At 40.0% G+C, this 20,424-nt stretch overlaps 2 protein-coding genes across 2 annotated transcripts in view; one reads left to right on the top strand and one right to left on the bottom strand.

Annotated features, from left to right (window-relative positions):
- Positions 1-20,424, bottom strand: part of LOC103692519 (60S ribosomal protein L9 pseudogene) — a 1,198,372-nt gene that overhangs the window by 1,085,822 nt on the left and 92,126 nt on the right. The window lies entirely within an intron of this gene.
- Aadacl4fm2 (AADACL4 family member 2) lies at positions 8,632-20,126 on the top strand. The gene is made up of 4 exons (XM_578509.6): positions 8,632-8,862; positions 11,104-11,320; positions 13,684-13,747; positions 16,536-20,126. The coding sequence occupies exons 1-4, from the start codon at positions 8,698-8,700 to the stop codon at positions 17,323-17,325; spliced, it is 1,236 nt and encodes a 411-aa protein (XP_578509.2). The 5' UTR covers positions 8,632-8,697; the 3' UTR covers positions 17,326-20,126.

Raw genomic sequence — 20,424 nt, 5'->3', positions numbered from 1 at the left:
TCTATATAAGACTCATAAGAATTTCACACCCTGATTTCATTCTTTACATCTAAAACGTTAAGAAGCCATTTGGACCCTGGGGAATGACTGTTGAATATCCTGAAATTACTCATTCAATGACCACAGCTGCTCTCCAGGTGTGGTAGGTATCTTTAATGGATCAACTAAAAACAGCACTGGACCATTCACAAGCACTCACCTGATTTTTGTTCAGTTCAATTAGGAAGGACCAGATCATCTGCTTCTCTGTGGGAGGGCCAGTGGCACACTCTTGTACTTTTATTTCAGAGCTACGTCTATTCTTTGTCCTTTACAATTATCAGGCTGACACTACAGTCATAACAGTTCTCTGAACCTCACTATGGTTCTCTCTATTGTTGACATTGGCATGATTGAATCATATGGCCAAAAGGCTGTGGATACTATTTTGATATTGCAGTAGTCAGGGACTAAAAAGAAGGTGAGCAAGAAGCATTCATGGATGTGACAAGCAGCCACATTATTTCTGTATCCAAACTTCATACTGGAGTCCTTGACTACAGCTACCTTGAAAGCATGCCATTAAGTTCTAGATGTACAATGGGACATATCTTGCTGTTGTTTTGCTGCAAAGCTGAATGAATGGTACTAAGAGAAGCTAATAACATCTAAGGATGATGTCTCTTGGGTACTGTAGAAGGCAAACACTTAGGAACCTTTGGTAGTGGGACCTTAAAGTTGAAGAAACTGTATGCTGTTGATCCAGTGCCAGGGAATTATGAACTTAGGGTGTCTGGCAGGAAGAAAATACCAGAGTCAGTGGAGAACTCTATTGCCAGTATTCTTCCTGTCCTCTCCATCGAGAAACTTTTTGTTACAGGTGACAATGCTTGAAAAAGATCAATCACTATTATTGTAAATGCCAATGATACTGCACAGCAAGGGACTGAAAAGCCCCTTAGAGTTTTCATACAACTTGCAGTTAATGATGGATGTGATGACTATAAGAACAGTAAGCAAAACACAACTCTCATACCAGATGAATTCCTCAGAGCATATTATCCTTGGGGCTCTGCTCCTCTGAGGCACAGCCATCATGACTGTACTAACTGGCGGGCTGCATTCCTTGGGTTCTAATGTTGTTTTTTTGTTCCTCTTGCACACCTCCCCAACAGCAAGCATGGGACCATTTACTAAGAGTTGTGTTTACTTGCTGCAGTAAGATGCTGTAGCCGTAGGGCAGCTTCATCCAGAGTAACTGCCTGAATAATTTTGGAATTATCCACAGGCATTCTCCAGCATGCTTCTGAATATTCTAGTCAGGTGAATGCAATATGTGTGATACATAATTCTTTATTTTGTCTATGGCACCTTTAGTCTCTGTAGTCCACCTGTGATTGTTTTACTGCCCTGTAAGGGGAGGAAGGTGCAGGTTCTATGCATAGATTCTCCCACCAAAGTGACCCTGACCCAAGGATCAGAGGTCCATCATGGTTCTGCTCAGTTCCTTTTATACCTTCTGTGTTATATGTTCCAGTGTGTGAACCAAAGCAAACAAGAGGATCTATAGGTCAAGGAAAGGAATGAGGCAAGATGTCTTCTATCATGTAATGTCAGAAAGAGCCTTTGTTTACTTCCCAGGCCAAGCCATCGATATTAGTCTTAAAAATTAATAGTCATTTAAAACTAATATCTGTGAGTATTGGTTTTTCTTCTGCCCAGAGTTAGTCTAGATAATTGCCCTAAATACCCTACAGGAAGATCAGGAAAAGATCTAAAATGTATGCTTGTAGCTACGTGGGATGATATGGTGGAAGATTTTTAATATAAGTCCTGGGCATCAAAGTTCATGGGGAACAAATGCAGAGACCTACAACCAAACATTGGTCAGAGCTCAGGGACTCATGGAAGTGTAGGGGGAAGGACTGAGGGCCATGAAAGGAATAGTAACTCCACTGGAAGACCAATGGAGTCAACCAATCTGGACCATTGGGGGCTGTCAGAGACTGAGCCACCAATGGAAGAGTATACATGATTTCCTTGGTACATATGTAGCAGATGTGCAGGTCTTATTTGTTTGTTTGTTTATTTATATCTCAAACAGTGTCCTCCCTTCCAATCCCCCCTCAAAGACTCCCTCTCCCATCCCCACTCCCATTTCCTCTGAGAGGGTACCCTCCCTGCTCTACTCTGAAACATCAAGTCTCTGCAGAGGCAGGCTCATCCTCTTTCACTGAGGCCAGACAAGGCAGCCCAGTTGGGGAATGGATTCGACAGTCAGGCAACACCTCTAGGAACAGTCCCTGCTCCAGTTGTTGGGGGACCTACATGGAGACCGGGCTGCATATCTGAATAGTTCTACTGTGCGAATGAACCATATTTTCTGTATCCTTTCTTCGATTATGGGGCATTTGAGTTGTTTTCAGTTTCTGGCTATTGTGACGAAAGCTACTATGAACATAGTGGATCACGTTTCCTTATGGTATGGTAGAGCATCTTTTGGGTATATGCCCAGGAGCAGTATAGGTGAGTCCTCAGGTAAAACTACTTTCAATTTTCTAAGAAACTGCCCGATTGATTTCCAGATTGTATAAATTTTAATTCCCACCAGCGCATCCCACTAACATGTCCTGTCACTTGAGTTTTGGATCTTGGTCATTTTCACTGGCATAAGGTGGGATCTCAAGGTCATTTTGATTTGCACTTTTCTGATGACTAAGGGTATAAAACATTAAGTGCTTCTCGCCATTTGAGATTCCTCTGTTGAGAATTCTCTATTCAGCTCTGTACCCCATTTTTAAAACTGGGTTGTTTGACTTGTTGGAGTTTAACTTCTTGAATTCTTTATATATTTTGGATATTAGCCCTCTGTCAGATGTAGGGTTAGTGACGCTCTTTTCCTAATATGTATGCTGCCATTTTGTTTTATTGACAACGTTCTTTGCCTTACAGACACATTTTGAAAATTTATGAGGTCCCATTTGTCAATTGTTGATCTTAGAGGCTTGAGCCATTAGTGCTCTGTTCAGTAAATTGTCTCCACTTTCTCTTCTATTAGACTTAGCATATCTGGTTTGATCTTGAGGTCCTTGATCCACTTGACCTTGAGCTTTGTGCAGAGTGAAAAATATAGATCTGTTTACATTATTCTACATTCACACAACCAATTAGACCAGTACCATTCTCCCCTTTCCATTTTATGGTTTTGCCTTCTTTGTAAAAAATCAAGCATTCCTAAATGTGTGGGTTAATTTCTGGGTCTTCAATTCAGTTCTGCTTAATCTGTCTGTTCCTATACGAGTAGCTTCCAGTTTCTCCTTATCACCATTGCTCTGTAGTACAGCATGAGAGCATGAATTCAAAACTCCCTCCAGAAGTTCTTTTATCATTCAGGTTTATTTTAGATATCCTTTTTTAAAAATGATTTTCTATATGAAGTTGAGAATTGTTCTTTGAATGTCTGCTAAGAATTGTGTTGGAATTTTGATGAGAATTGCATTGAATTTGTAGATTACTTTTGGTAAGATGGGGATTTTCACTGTGTTAACCCTACTGATTCATGACCATGGAGTTCTTTCGTCTTCTGATATCGTCTTCAATTTCTTTCTTCGAGGACTTAAAGTTCTTGTCATATATGTCTTTCACTTTCATGGTTCGAGCTATAACAAGATATTTTATATTGTTTGAGATGATTGTGAATGGTGTTGTTGCCCTAATTTCTTTCTCAGCCCATTTATCACTTGTGTAAAGGAGGGTTACTGATTTCTTTCAGTTAATTTTTGTATCCAGTTACTTTGCTGAAGTTGTTTCTAATCTGTAGGAGTTCTCTGGCAGAATTTTGGTGCTTGCTTATGTATACTAATATATTATCCATGAATAGTGTAATACCTTGGCTTCTTCCTTTCCAATTTGTATCCCCTTGATATCCTTTGGTCATCTTATTGCTCTAGATAGAACTTTAACTACTATATTGAATAGATAGGGAGTGCATAGGGAGTCCCTGATTTTATTGAAATTGCTTTAAGTTTCTCTCAGTTTAATTTGCTATTGGCTATTGGCTTGTTCTATAATGTTTTATTGTAGTTAGTTATGTGCCTCATGTCCCTGATCTCTCCAAGACTTTTAACATGAGGGTGTGTTGAATTTTGACAAAGACACTTTCAGCTAATGAGATGATTATGTGATTTTTTTCAGTATGTTTATATAGTGGATTACATTTGTAAATGTTCATAATTGAGCCATCCCTGCATCTCTGGGATGAAGTGTTGAGATTTATTTTTTGCATAAGGCTAGAAAAATTCTACCATGTCAACATCTGTAAATGTAGGCTACTATTAAACACAACATTACTTCTACTAATTACATCTTTATGCTTCTGTTATGGTGATCTTCAGTTTTGGGCATCTTGTAGATTCTATGTGGCATGAACTTAGACACAGGGTAAACAGAGGCCTGTGACTGAGGACCTCACACACTGAGATCTGTTTTCTGGTTCACTCATGTGGTTTTTGGCATCATCAGACCTTCCCTAGCTGTTGGTTTAAAAAAGTCAGTGCTTATCAGAATGCATTAAACTAATATACAAAGAAAGCACTCCAACACTTATAAGTCCACTTACTAGGGAGGCATGAGAAACTATTATGAACTATATTATTCAAATGACAGATTTTTTTCACTGGTCTTAGCCAGAAATATGAAGTGAAGATGCTAGTGAGGTCAGTCTATGAAAGTTCTAGAGTAGAATTATGCACGTGTCCTCATCTGGGTTTTCACAGTAATGGGTGCTTTGTTTTGTAGCAATGTTACTTCTATTTCTGTGTTGGTTAGATTTTGTCAACTTGACACAAACTGCAGTCACCTAGAAGAGGAATCTCAAGTGAGGAATTGACTCCATTTAACTAGCCTATGAGTGTATATCTGTGAAGCATTTTATAGATGGATTGATGTGGGAGGGCTCAGGCCACTATGAAGAATGTCACTTTTGAGCGGGTAGTTCTTGGTTGTACAATAAAGGAATTATTCACCCATGGTCACTATTTTAGTTCCTGTCTTCAGGTTCCTGCCCTGGCTTCCCTTAATGATGTACTGTGGTGAAGATGTGTACACCTAGTAAATCGTTTCCTCCATATATGCATTTAGTGAGTGTTTTATTACAGAAACTTCCCAAGTAGACAAAATAAACAACTTCCACCTTCACACTTTCTTTCATGTATTTTTCCCCCTTGGCCTACAATAATAGCAACATCATTGTGTTGCTTTTCTTGAGAAATAGAAGCAATGTTTATTCATTCTTAGAGAAACACAATGATAGGCCAGAGAAGCTATTTCAGTTAAGATTAGTTTAATGAGACAGGTTATTGGAGTCACTAACAAAGCATGGGTGACTCAAAGGCAGTTCCATTATTGGGAATTCACCTTTGCTTGAGTGATGGATGACTCATGAAAGCCATAACCCAGAAATCTCAGTACACTTCTGCACCTGCTCTTCTACCCATTGCTACTGCTTATATGACCTTTGAGAAGAACCTTGCAAATGTGCTAACTTTCTGAGTCTGTGATGTTGTATGAGCTTCTTGCCTTTCTTTTCTAGGGAACATCCCAATTAAGAGGAAATTACCACACAGCACTCCACCTTTTCTCTCTTTCTTTGATGTTACTTAAGTGATAGAGGGAGTAACATGAATATCTCATTACATTTGATTTCTGTGGCTTGTGGGTTGCCCTGGAGCTGTTTGAAATTTGATGCTCATTGCTAAGGAATAGAATAGTGTAGTGGTAGATCTGCCCAATCTAGGCAGGAAGTTTGGATTCATATTATTTGAGTTGTGTTTTCATTTCTTGGGCTTGTATGGGTTGGAGAATTTACCACAACAATGTATGACTGAGTATTGATCCACTATTACACACCAATAGTTTATCATTCTTAGGAACCACATATACATATTTACAGTAACAATCCCTCATTGTGAACAAACAAAATATTCTTCTATGACTGAAACTGACATAGGCAATATTCTATTGTAGATATAAATATAAATTTATAGAAAGCAATTTAAGGAGCACATCACACTTATTTTATGAAACAACAGTAGTTATTTCACCACCGGGGATTATGACATCCATAGATGTGTGTGTGTGTGTGTGTGTGTGTGTGTGTGTGTGTGTGCCTGTGTGTGTGTATAGATTTAATGATCTTGCAGATCAACAAGTTTTGGGTGATAACTCATTCCCAGCATTAAAATTTTCAAACAACAGTCCCTTGGTTCCCACGAATGTCTTTTTCCTAACCATGTACATTCACATTCTTCAACAAATCACCTCTCTACAATTAGTTAATTAGAGAGACCACTAAATTTACACAAAAACACATACACACAGAGAGAATGAGAGTAAATTGTATATGTGCATGTGTGTTTTGTGTGTTATGTGTATTTATGCAAGCATGCATATGCTATATCACATGTGAATAGACTAGAGGATAACTTTTTGGACTTGGTTCTCTCCTTCCATAATATATGTTTTAGAAATCAAACTCAGCTAATAAGAATTGACACCAATCACACTTACCCATGGAGCCATCTTGCTAGCCATCCACACTCACTTTTTTTTAAAAACAGAAGGTGGCCATTATTAACTCCAGGATACTTCCCTAACCAATTTCTTTCTTGCTGTCTCCTGAAAACTATCCCATCTCATCTGGTGGACTGAGTATGGAACACCACCACTCTTATACACAGTTTCTCCAATAATACCTATTCATCTTTGTGGTCCCCCAGTCCTTGACATTCATGGGGGATCTCAGCCAGTAATAATCAAGTGTCTCTAATGGATCCTATGAGACCATCTATCAGAGGCTGATCCCTTTGTATTTTCTCAGATCATGCATCCTTTGTCTCAAGAAGAAATGGATAATTATATTACCCAGTATTTCTGTTTCCATGGCACAAAGACTGATCCCACAAGCCCCCATGAACCATATACTCACAAAGCAGCCCAGGAGAGGCTCTTTCCTCCTACATCTGACACTTCAATTCAAGCAGCTTAGATGTGAAGTGTTCCTCATGATCACACTTCCCTGTACTTAGCTGTTATAAGGTCTCTGTCTTCATATTGTATTATTGATTTTTCCAATATTGAACTGGGGAGAATGTCCACATGTCTCTTTCTTGTTGCAATTCTTCCCTTTCATGGCATGATAAATTCTTTCTGGGTGAACAGTTCAGTCTCAGTTGTATGCCTTACTGCTCACAGCAAGGCTATAGAATAGTTCCCACATCCTACTTATGGCTCTGTCTTTTTTTTTAAATTTTTTTTATTAACTTGAGTATTTCTTATATACATTTCGAGTGTTATTCCCTTTCCTGGTATCCGGGCAAACATCCCCCTCTCCCCTCCCCTTCCTTATGGTTGTTCCCCTCCCAACCCTCCCCCCATTGCAGCCCTCCCCCCACCAGTCTAGTTCACTGGGGGTTCAGTCTTAGCAGGACCCAGGGCTTCCCCTTCCACTGGTGCTCTTACTAGGATATTCATTGCTACCTATGAGGTCAGAGTCCAGGGTCAGTCCATGTATAGTCTTTAGGTAGTGGCTTAGTCCCTGGAAGCTCTGGTTGCTTGGCATTGTTGTACATATGGGGTCTCGAGCCCCTTCAAGCTCTTCCAGTTCTTTCTCTGATTCCTTCAACGGGGGTCCTATTCTCAGTTCAGTGGTTTGCTGCTGGTATTCGCCTCTGTATTTGCTGTATTCTGGCTGTGTCTCTCAGGAGCGATCTACATCCGGCTCCTGTCGGTCTGCACTTCTTTGCTTCATCCATCTTATCTAATTGGGTGGCTGTATATGTATGGGCCACATGTGGGGCAGGCTCTGAATGGGTGTTCCTTCAGTCTCTGTTTTAATATTTATGGCTCTGTCTTATACATGGTATTTTTATAGATTGCAGTATACTCTCTAGTCTCTCAGCTATTTTGGAAAATCACCATACTTGCTTGTCACTGAGAACAATAAATAATAAATAATAAATAATAAAAGGAGATGGTGTTTATCCTACATGTTCTGGTTTATATAGAAAAAAATGTGTTCATAGGTGAGGGGTTTTTTGGTCTCTAAATTAGCTAATCCCTATCATCAGCTATGCCATAGATGTTGGTACATGAGACACAAGAAAATAAGATGGGGCTAAGACAAGGAGCAATTGTGAAGCTGATTTCTGATACCAGGGATATCAGGCTAGTAAGAAGAGAGAACAGTATGTGGGTAACTTTTCTATATACTCTGTGGCTTTCCTCAAATGTTACTTGATACACAAGGCCATCTCTTAAGAGTCTGGAGAGAAGGAAGACCCAGAGGGCACTTGACATGACTTCCACAAGTTTCCCAAATCGATCATAAATGTAACCATACTCCAACATCAGTCCCTAGCAAGTGCTTCCTCACTGTGTCATACTTCTAACCAGCTGGTGATGCTCCAGATCCTATGATAAAGTCCAACCTGCCCTGGGGACAAGGTGCCAGGGATCTTCTCCAGGTGGGGATCTGATGCAATCCCTTGAGTATCACAAGAAGATGTTCCCAGAATGTCATAGCTGCCTGTAGTGGGAAGGAACAGGCTCAGAAGTCACCCTGTGTGTTATAAGGCACCTGGGTCTGTGGAGGAGAGAGCTCTATACACTCTTTCTGGGAGATAGGTATTCTTCAGCATATTCTAAAGGAATAAGACCATCATGATCTTGGTGATAATACTCTTCACCACTGCAATCTTCCTGGTTCTGGGGGTCAGTGTATGGGTTCTCATAAAAGAGATCTTCACTGTACGTGTTCCTCCTCCCATCCGCCAACGAGTGAAATTTCACATTCTACACTACTTCTTCCAGTTGACAATAGCATTGGTAAGTTTTGGTTTTTGTTTTGTTTTGTTTTGTTCAATGACTCAGTCCTGTCGAGGGTAGAGAATCTCAGTGCTGGGACAAAGTTGGCAAATCCAAATAATTTAAGAGCACCTGATAATAGATACCAGTCAGTGATGATGACAGACACTGTGATAAGGACTTCTTAAATACTGTGGTCCCCTGTAGAGTGTCATTGCCACTTAATACTCTCAGCAGGAAAAAGTTGTTTACAGTAGATTTTCTTAGTTGTTTGAAGATCATCTTTGGGTTTATGGCTGTTCATTTTGGAAGCCTAGGTACTACCTCAGTGTTTAGTCACTCTATTAGTCTTTAATTCAGTAAGCATAGGTTGGGCCTCTGTGTAGTGCCAAGCTTAGTGGAAAGTATAGTTACAAAGTTGGGGGAGGACTTGGAGATGAGCATGGGGAGACAGACCTTGTCCTTGCCAGCCCACTTTGGGAAAAGTCTCTTAGAACCTTCCATCTTCAGTATATTCCAAAAAAAGATGAAAAACAACTCCTTTCTTATATCCTAGCAAACCCAAAAAGCTTCATGCATGAAGCCAGTTGCTGGGCTGTATTTATCCCCTATGACACACTTAGTCTCTCTCTCTGTTCACTGTGTTCATAGTGGGGTTTGAATGTATCCTCTGGACATGTGCCAACAAGGCTCTAAGATCATGGAGGTGAATGCATAAGACAAACATCACTCGTAGCTTCCCTTTAGTAGCAAGTGAAACATACTCATAAATATCCCTGACTATGAGAAAGAAAAGGCTGAAAGAGACCATAATTCCTGCTAGAGAAAGGCAGAAGACACTTCTTGCTGAGTGGTGACACCTGAGCTAGCAACTAAAAGAAAACGAGGCTGAGATCCAAGGGCCTTGACTTTGGAGGATCATCATGTAGCAGTGTGGTAGAAGAATAGAGGAGGTGAATGGAAGAGAATGGCATCAGGGAATGTGGCTATGGCCTGTATAAACTTCTAAAGATGTTCTGAGGTCGTTAGTGCTTACCCCAATAAGATAAGAAGCCACATAACAATCAAGCCTACACACATCTTATCTTTCAGGTGGAGTTCACCACTATGGCATGTCCTGGTGTCCATCAGTCTATTAGGATTAAAAAGCCAAACTCACCAATCCAGTTTTCGTATCAGATGATACAAAGGTTATGTTCCAAGGCTGACCTGTTGTGAGACATTTGTGGCTACTAGGTTCTAGACTTACCCTTTGAGGTCTCAAAAATCTAAAGTGTCTTGACTTTAGGCTTACCAGTTGATTGTATCCCTGTCGCTCATACTTACAGAGTACCCCACAATTTCTAAGAAGTATATGTTTTATACTTAGGGTACCATGGAAGAGAGTGTCACCTTTGGCAAATTTCATTGTTAGGTCATTTTCATAACCCACCCACTTTATGGCATCCAGAAAGCTCTAAAGTGCATGGAAATCAGTCCTGCTTTGTGCATAAGGGAACTATGAGAAAAAGCCACAGAGTCACGTAGTTCAGGATTCATAGATTGGGGCAGATGTTGAAGTAGGCATGGATCACAAACCTGAAAGGAATTTCAAGTCTGTGGTAGGCTTTGGCCCAGCATTCACTTTTATTTTGGACTGTGTGTAGTAGAGGGCATGATGTGAGTCATTACATGAGCATGGGATTAGAAACAGTGGCTTTCCTCCCATTTTTGCTTGTATGTTTGTGTTTGGTTTGGTTCTTTATTTCTTTAAGACAGGGTCTTACTGGCTAGCTCCAGCTGTACTGAAACTCGCTATGTAGGCCAGATTTGTCTCAAAATCACAGAGATCTGCTTGTCTCAGCCTCTCAAGTGCTTGGATTAAAAGTATGTGCCATGACCACCAGTTCTCATGATGTATTTTTAAGGAACTGGTAAAGCAATGTAAAAAGGCACCTATGTACGTAGGAAATGAGGTATCAAATGGAAGAGAGGAGATGAGAACTAGCATAGAACAAAAAATCTGGGGCAATTAGTGTTTGTTGCAAAGGCCACTGGGAAATCCTGATGACAAGGAGGAATAGCTTTTCTCTCCTACTTCATCATGTCCTTCATTTTTATTTAAAGCTTCACAACTAGGCACTCACTTGCTTACAAGAAACCATTCTACCCAATTAGGAGTTTTGGTAAAGCCCTAAGTTGAGTTACACAAAACACTGGGCAATAGCTGTAAAGTGGATTTGGAAGGTAGTCAACTGGTCTTTAATTCTTTCTCTCCCACAGGGGAATGTACTGGAGAAGATGAAACTTTGTTCCATGCCCCGGTTTTTTTGCTTTTTGCAAGACCTCTTGGTGTCAAAAAATAACTTTGGTGTGTTGGTGAAGAACTTGCATTTTGGTACAATCCCTGTGAGGTTGTTTCAACCCAAGACAACCTCCTCTGGCCCCCGGAGAGGCATCATCTTCTACCATGGAGGAGGTTGTATGTTTGGTGGCCTGGGTAAGAAGCATCTCTGAGGCATAAGAAGAAGGGGAGTGTCTCATGACATACCTAACTACATCTATATTCCCATTGGGAATTATTAGCAGGGAGCCAAAAAAAAGCAGCAGTCAGAAATCCTTCTGGGGGCCCCAAATTGAGACTGCAGGTTTTGTCAATCAATAAGGTTGACACGACATGTCTATGGAAATGTTTTCCATAATAAGTCTTAGTCCAGGACACAGTGTCACAAGCAACCAAGTACTTGGTATGATTCTTCTCTTCCATTTATTCTCAAAGACACTGGCTCATCCAAGATCCTAAAATCATGTATCCATCAGGTCTGCAAGACCATCGTAGTGTAATCACCAATCTGTAACTATCCAGCCCCTTCAGCTGAGCATTGTGATGGCCACCCTCTTCTCAATTTCTTAATTTGTAGGCTGTTCCTCTTTCTGAACAATGAGGGGCTTAAAACATGCCTCAGAATAGGTAGTCTACCCTATTCTTTGGCCCTTTAATATTTTCCTGTTCTGCTCTTGCTATACTGCAGCATAGACTCTGTTATTATGCACACTAGACATACTGAGCTCAAAACTCTTGGTCTTCTGTGCATGCTACTATATTCTCAAAACATGCCTACCCCCATGACTTGCTTGGAATAGGTGAATACCCACTTGATCTTGGACCTTTTCACAAATGGCCTTTCTAGAGCAACCTCCTCCAACATCTACCTATAGACATTTTCTGCCATTCTGAGGTTAAACTCCCACACTCTGACTCCATTTATGACATATTTCTTGTTGAATATATGTATGGTATTTGTCACCATCTGAGCTTGCTTTGGTTCATCAATCCCTGTGTTTCCTTTTTGCTGTCTTTTGCCCCTCGTCAGAACAGGAATGCTAAGAGGGAGAGAAGACCCGTGTGCTGTGAGTTGCTGGATCCCCAGTGCTTGGCCTTATTGTTTGTAGTTTTTTGACTGACTGAATAAACACATGGATATAATTATCTGTTGATGGTTGAATGAAAGGATAAACTTACAAAGGAATAAATGGTTGAATGAGCAGGAAGTACAGATGTAGACAAGGACAGATGGCTGTCCTTAGGTAGAACAGGATGAGATAGGGGTTCATTGCTGCCACCTGATGGTAGAAATATCCATGGCTATTTTACATCTGAAGGTGCTGCTATGATGCTCACAAATTAACTATGATCAGAACCCAGGTATAGGTTCCATCCCTGTCCAGGAGCATTTTTCAATCTCAGAAACCCTTGGAAGCCTAGATTGCCAAGCTCTTCAGTAGTGTGAAACACCCACAGAAATGCTACTTATATGAGTTGTTGAAGTCTTGGTGCCTTTTTGGTTCAGTGTCCAAAGAGGTACATCACCATCTCAACTCTATACTAGTCACTCCAAATAGAATGAGGGACAAGTACAAAACTCTGAGACTGGAACAACTTGAGGCTCTTAAGGTAAGGCAGGATGTGGGTGGGACACAGTGAAGGGACAGAGAACAGATGGAAAGGCCAAAGTTGTGGTTAAGAGGGAGTCCATGTTGTGTGGCCATTAGTGTCACACCCACTCCCAAGTTGCCTCCTATAATCCAATTCATTCTTTGTCCCAGACATCTGTATTAAGAAAGCATGAATGATGCTAATATACAGCAAGGTTGCAGCATGATTGTTAAGAACCTTGACTAGAGGAGCTACCATCCTGCCTCAGTTGAGACTCAGTGCATTGGCCTCAGCACCTGTTTTCACTTCTTACCACACCATTGAAGGTCCCAGTTGCCTGCTATTCCTACATTACTCGGTAACATTCATAAATCCTGGTTCCAAACATGTGCACAAACTACCAAGTATCTCTGTGCGCAACCATCAGGACTGGACACAGCTGAGTCGAAGATGCATGTTTCAGGTTCTGTACCTGGCCCTGTACCTGGATATGCAACCTAGTCATTGTAGAGGTTTCACTTTCTGGAACTTCAGGTGCAATGTCCCCCTAACTGAAATGACCCATCCAGCCCTTGTATATTTTTTATTTAATATGAAATATATACAATTATTTATATTTTCAGAAAGTCATTCCAAACCCACAGTCTTTGCTTCATCCATTTCAGACCCCCCAAGCTTCCCAGACCTCTGTTTCCTTACTATAAAGTACAATAACACAAAAGGTGAGCCAATAAGTCCCTTTGACATTGAGAATGATGACTGGCTTTACCAAGTAGATCTGGCCAGAGTTACTTCAGAGGTGACAAGAATCAGAACACAGAGAGGATGTCACCTTCTTACCCATAGCAGAAGCTTCTGTCCTAGGATTGTGGTAGAAGTTCTAGATCCTCCTCATGAGATGCATGTGACCTGTTCTTGCCTTACAGATTGTTACCACAACTTATGCAGTTACCTGGCCTCAGAGACAGATTCAGTACTACTATCAGTGGGGTAAGTAACCTATAATAGACATTAGCTTCATCAGGTACATGGATGAACTGTGGTAAAATGAATAAAAATAAATAAAACTTTTCAACAACTTATACCAAACCCAATACCTTCTTTATTGTAATTTAAAATAATGAAAATCAACAGAATACTTAGAGACCCATTAAATTGATGCCAGAAGAAAATAAACGATGGATCCAGAATCAGGGTATCTTACTTACTTTTCCATTGGTATTATAAAACACCACAACCAAAGGAAACTTAAGGAAAACCTATTTTATTTCAGTTCATGGTTTTACGAGGATGAGTCCATCATGACTAGGAGGCATAGCAGCTAGCATCAGAAACGGCAGTAGAAGTAGCAAGTAGAGAGCACATACCCTCAATCATAAACAGAAAACAAAGAGTGAATAGGAAATGGGACAAGGCTATATACACGCAAGTTTCACTACTAGTGACATCATTCTTCCAGCAAGGCTCCATCTCACAAATGATTCACAACCTTGCTAAACAGTGCCACCAACTAGAAATCAAATATTTAAATATCTGAGCCTATGAGAAGTAGTCCTCATCCAAAGCACCACATGAAGCCCACTGCTATTGGCACGAGGAGGATGATGGAGTAGTGAAAGATGGCCTAGATCAAAGTCAGAGTTATTATTTGAGTAAGAGTGTACCATTAAAAACTCACTGATCCAAATGCCAAACACAGGGAGCAAGGTGGAGAGTGATTTAAGATACAACTCTAATCTTCTGGAAACAAAGAGTTCTTTTAAGTGAATGGAGGACAGAAGGGGCTGCTTACTACAGCCCCATCTCTTGTCCTAAGCAAACATGAGTAAATAGAACATAGTAAAGTCTAGAATGAAAGCAATGGGAAAGTCAAAGCTCACCTGTTAGATTGCCTCCACAGTGGCTCTCTCACACCTAGACATCCCTCAGGCTGGGTAGATAGTGAGATGTTGTGACTGGAGAAAGATACTATATCTATTATTCAAGATTTTCTAGAGCAACAGAACTTATAGAATACATATTGAAAAAGGAGATTTATTAGAGTACCTTGCAAGCTATGATCCAGCTCTATGGAGCATTCAATAGTTGTTCTGTCTGTAAGATTGGATATCCCCACAGCCCCAATCTGGTGCTCAAGTGTCAAAGGATTACTAGAGAGCTCCTGGTCTTCAACTCTATGTTTGAATTCCAATATAGGTTCTAATACCACTAAGGAATACCTTAGGAATAGGGTCAATATGCTTGTCAACAAGACTGAGGGAAAGTAGGTAAAATGCAAAAGTCACTTGTCCTGTGTCCTTTTATGTGGGATGCCTGCTACAAGATGTGGCCCAGATTTAATGTGGGTCTTCCAAACTCAACTGATCCAATCAAAATCATGCTTGAACTCACACATGTTGCTTGGATTTTTGTGAGTTCAGATGTTATCAAATGGATAATCATGATTAGCCATCATATACAGCATGTATGGTTCTCTGTGATGGCAGGAGAAAGGCATCACCTTTAGAATCTCCAGGGACCTCCTCTTACATGAATGTTATGGTATGTGAGCTTTCATTCTTGTAAACCAAATCTCGAAAGGTCTTGCAGACTCTAAAGATCTCTTGCATGCAGAGCATAGAAATATACACACCTCCCTTGGCCTCTGTACACCATTGAACTGTTTTCTTTTTGCAAATTAGATGCATGCAACAGACTTCTTGACTAACCATAGTGATATTTTGTGGGGAACTACAAAGATCCAGCCTGTAGGGTTGAGTATTGTGAGGCAGTGGCTGATTTTGACTAGCCAAAGAAGAGATTCTGAGATGCCAAAGAACTTCCCTGAGTAGTGCCTGGAAAGACTATATGAGAAAGACTGAAACACAAGCAGGCATTCACTCACTCTTCCTTTCCTGCTGTTCTGCACTGTCCTCTTATTATCTCACCTCTTCCCTGTTATGTCCAGGGGAACCAACTTCATTCTATCTTAAATCTTTTCCTTCCAACCTTGACTGACAGGTAGTAAGACAAGCCTTTGCCTCATCCCTGTCATTGTTTGCTTTCCCAATTTCAGTGTAATTAGCTTTCAACTTGGCACTATCTTCTATAGAGCTCTTTATTCCATATAGATTTGAATGCAGAATCTCTGCCACTCTGACTTTGGATAGGTTCTTCAAAGTCATGTATAAAACAATAGAGCAACTCTTCATCTATGTTTTTTCCTTCTGTTGATGTGATAAAATCTCCTGACCAAAAGCAGTAGAGGAAAAGTTCATTTCAGTTTATAACTCTGAGTCACAGTCAACTATTAAGGAATGTTGAGGAATTTGAAGACAGACCTGCTTACTAATACACAAAACATTATCTCTAACCAAGGAACTCACTTCACAACCAAATATGACAGGAACCAGGGAGGATGTTTCTTGCTTGCTGCCTTATAAGCTCATGAATAATAGCTAAGGGCCACATGCCTAGGGAATGGTGCTGTCTATGGTGGTATTGACCCTCCTGCACCAATTAATAATCGAGGTAACCATCCCACGCACAGATATGCCCACAGGCTTATTTGAACTAGGAAATTATTCATTTGAATCTCTCCTCTCAGATAACTATAGACTCTATTAGATTAAAACTAATCAGGATATCATCTAGATTTGCTTGGGTCATTCTTAGAATTTAATCAGGCTCTGTCTTCTCTTGGCATAGAGATCACTATTTGAATAACCTTCATTAAACATCCTGTCTGTACTAGTATACTATGTTTTTCTTGTTTTGTTGTTGTTGTTTTCCTCCTTAGGTACCGTAAGCTTCCTGACCATCATCACCCTATTGTTTACCAGGATTGCCTGAATGCCACCATCCACTTCTTGAAAGAACTGAAAACTTATGGGATAGACCCTGAACAGGTGGTGATTAGTGGAGAAAGCATTGGAGCTGGGGCTGCAGCTATTATTGCCCAGGCATTATTGGACAGAAAAGATCTTCCGAAGTTTCGGGCTCAAGTCCTGATTAATCCAGTCATTCAGGGGATCAATTTCCAGTTGCCATCTTACCAGCAGTATCCAAATGCCCCATTTCTATCTAGGAAATTTTTGGTGACTTGTGTATGTAAGTATTTGGCCATTGACCTGTCCTGGATGGATGACATGTTGAAAGGTACTTTTATACCTCCAGACAACTGGAAAAAGTATAAGAAATGGCTCAGCTCTGACAACATCCCCCAAAGATTCAAGAGCCAAGGCCCACAACCTGAGTCTCCTGGGCCTTTTAATGAGGCCGCTTATTTAGAAATTAATCATATTTTCAATTTAGAAGTGTCACCTCTACTGGCAGATGACAAGACCATTGCTCAGCTTCCTGAAACCCTCCTGGTGAGCAATGAATATGATGTCCTCCGTGATGACTCTATACTCTACAAGAAACGATTGGAAGACCAGGGGGTTCCTGTGACTTGGTGCCATTTAGAAGATGGATTTCATGGATGCATTATGCTATTTGATAAGAAAGCTTTATCTTTTCCTTGTTCTCATAAGGCTATGAGTTCTACAGTCAGTTTCATAAAGGGCATAAAGAGATCTCAAAATTGAAGTCAGTAGTTAAATAATTAAATGCTTTAGTATGGTAAATGAGAAACCCTAAAGAAACAAGTAAACAAGCAGATTGAAAACAAGCAGAATGGGGTTGGGGATTTAGCTCAGTGGTAGAGCGCTTACCTAGCAAGCGCAAGGCCCTGGGTTCAGTCCCCAGCTCTGAAAAAAAGAAAAAAGAAAAAAAGAAAACAAGTAGAATGGAAAAACAGAAAACAAAAACAAAACCTATAAAAAATAAAAAAATAGAAAAAATATATGTGACAATAACATCATAAGTAGGACAAGCCAAGGATGACCTCTGACATCAGCAAAGGGCCTTGCTGAGTACCTCATTTCATAAGGCCATAAGGGTGAGACATGAGACACAGTTGAGAGCCTCCTGTGTGCGTAGGTTCTCACCATGTCTGTTTTCTTCCTTCAATGGCAATGTTCAGTGATGCATCTAGCAGAACTCTATCACAGTCATTAGAGAATAAACATCATGGGATTTCCTAGAGATATTATATTATAGCCCTGTGCCAAATTGATGCCACCAACCTGTCACATGATCACTGATGAATGAATCTATATCTGTGATGATAAAGCATTGTAGGGGCCCCACTCCTGACAGATGAAGTCAAAATCACCGGTTAACTCCCAATTCACATTTTCTCTTTCTGTCCTGAAAATCTTTGAGAGAAACTCTGTAGACCCATTTATCCTTAGCATGGATTATAGGAAAATTTCATAAGCATTTTGTAGGAAAGAGAGTCAGAGAATGGGGAAGAAGGGGAATGGAAGGAAAGAGTGAACTCCAAGAAGCACCAAGCTTTGCCTGAACTCAAATCTTTAATTTGAGAGAAGACTCTCATCGGTCAGGAGGCATGCTCTCAAATCAAGACTCTCTTGTGAATATCTGAGACCAGCTGGAATATGAAAAGTGTTACACTGGAGCAATAGAAAGGACAACCTGTGAGCAAGACCTCACCCATTGAAGGTACCATCTTGTGGGCATCCTAATTCATTCAAAGGAATGGGTTCCCTATCCTTTAAAGCAAATGTCTAGGAAAGTGTTTCCTTGGGGTTTACACACAGAACCTGATATATGATACTGTGATCCAAGAGAACTGGGATACATCTTAAGTTGTCCTAAATGTTATCCCTATGGTACTGGATTTGAAGGCATAAAAAATGCAAGATTGGAGGGGGTCATGGAAAGTCAATGAGGCTTACTACAGTGTGGCAGGATCAGAGTTCCTGCAGAGGGACTCTAAGAGGTCATTGAATTAAGCTGCAAAGATGAAGTCTCAATTACAATAGTGACCTCATGACATTGGGAATTCCAGAACTACGAGATGTCCACCAAGACTAGCTTCAGTTGTGGAGCAGAAAGTCTAAGGGAGAAATTGAATGTGGTACAAGTGGCAGATGAAGCCCTTTGTAATCAAATATTACATTATGAGTCCCAAATACATTGGAGCTGCAAGATTTCATATTATTTCAGCTGGATTTTGGTTTTGCTTTGGTGTGATTACTTCATTGCTATAACCTGTTCATCCATTTTGGAGTAAAAATATTGCATGCTACTGTATAAGTTAAGAATATTTGATGTACAAACACTTTCATGAGCTGCTACAGTCTATACTACTAAGGTACTCACAGACAACTGCTGATATTAAAAAGAAAACCATCACATTTCTTTGAAATCCCTCTCACCAGACCCAGAGCTCCCCTGACAAATGACAACATACATCTTATCTAATGAAAAAATACTTTCCTACAAAAGCTACTGGTTACATTTAGAGAAGTGAACACTATTATTATGGACAAATACCAAATTAATGACATGGGAAGTACAAAAAGAAAAAATATTTGATGTAAAAATAAATGTTTTTAATTTTATAGGAGCTCACAGTTAAGAGATTTTGGAATTTTAGAGATAATTTGGATCATTAAACTTGGACTATATTTTATATTGTGGGGAAAAAACACTGAGACCAATGAATAGAAGCTAGAGGCTAAAAGTAATTATCTGTGTGCCATGTTGTCAAGGGGTAAAGCATGATAGTTAGCTTTAGTTACCAACACGACATAAGTTAGAATCACATATGAAGAAAGTCTCAATGAGATATTGCCTATATTGAGTTGACCTATGGAGATGTCTGCGGGAGGTTATCCTGAGCTAATTGATCTGCAAAGACCCAGGCTACTGTGGGTAGCACCAATCCCTAGGTAGAAAGTCTTTAAATGAGCAGAACACAAGTAAAAACAAGCATGCATGTATTTATTTCTCTATGCTCTTGACTATGGGTGTGATTTGACTAGCTATTTGAGTTCTTGACTTTCCACAATGGAGAACTATAACCTAGAATTCCAGTGGAAATAAACCAAATTTTACCTTGCTACTTTTTGTTAGGATATTTCATGATAGCAAAAGAAGTGAAAGATTCTTAATCTCTGTTGCCTACAGTACATATAGGCTCTTTACTGGTTTGGATTCACTCTTTTTTTGCAGCACTTTTTGCAGACATCACAAGTCCTGGTGTCACTAACATCCTGGAGTTTTCTTCAGTAGATGAACTGTCAACAGGATACAATTGTCATCACAGTTCACTTCCTTTTGAGATGGTTGTCTAAATGTCAAATTCAATTATTTTGTTGCTGTTAAGTTTCTTACCCTGCCAGGGACTACCTCGGGTGCGGTCTTCTTTCTTGTCCATTCCTTTTGAGGCAGCAGAGGGGGAAGAGCATCGGTACAGAATGAGACTTTGTCTTATAAAATATTTAGGGTTGCTATATAATAATAAAAAGTGTACTTATACTGTAGCTGACCTGCCTTATGTGTTCCTCTGAGGCCAGAAACTGCAGTCTCTGGCACTTAGCATTTCATCCTAAAACAGCAGGTTAAGTAAAGGGTTAATGGTTAAAGCCTTTTCCCTTTTGTCCAGATGCCTCTTGCTTGTAGGGCTAAGGTGAAGTTTGGAGAAATAAATTTCTATTGAACCAGGAAAAGAAAATCATGCTCATAGAAGGAAAACTTTTCACATAAGCAAATATGCATAAACTCACATAACTTAAATACAGATTCATGCATGTGCATTTATACATTTCCATTCA

This window comes from Rattus norvegicus, chromosome 5, assembly GCF_036323735.1.
Source record: "Rattus norvegicus strain BN/NHsdMcwi chromosome 5, GRCr8, whole genome shotgun sequence".
Lineage (NCBI taxonomy): Eukaryota > Metazoa > Chordata > Mammalia > Rodentia > Muridae > Rattus > Rattus norvegicus.
Note: the sequence above shows the minus strand (reverse complement) of the source record. Positions and strands in the feature narration are given on the sequence as shown.

Coding starts and splice junctions, on each gene's coding strand:
- Aadacl4fm2 (XM_578509.6), top strand. CDS start 8,698: ATGATCTTGGTGATAATACTCTTCACCACTGCAATCTTCCTGGTTCTG. Junction 8,863..11,103: donor TCCAGTTGACAATAGCATTG/GTAAGTTTTGGT, acceptor TCTCTCCCACAG/GGGAATGTACTGGAGAAGAT. Junction 11,321..13,683: donor TTGTATGTTTGGTGGCCTGG/GTAAGAAGCATC, acceptor CTTGCCTTACAG/ATTGTTACCACAACTTATGC.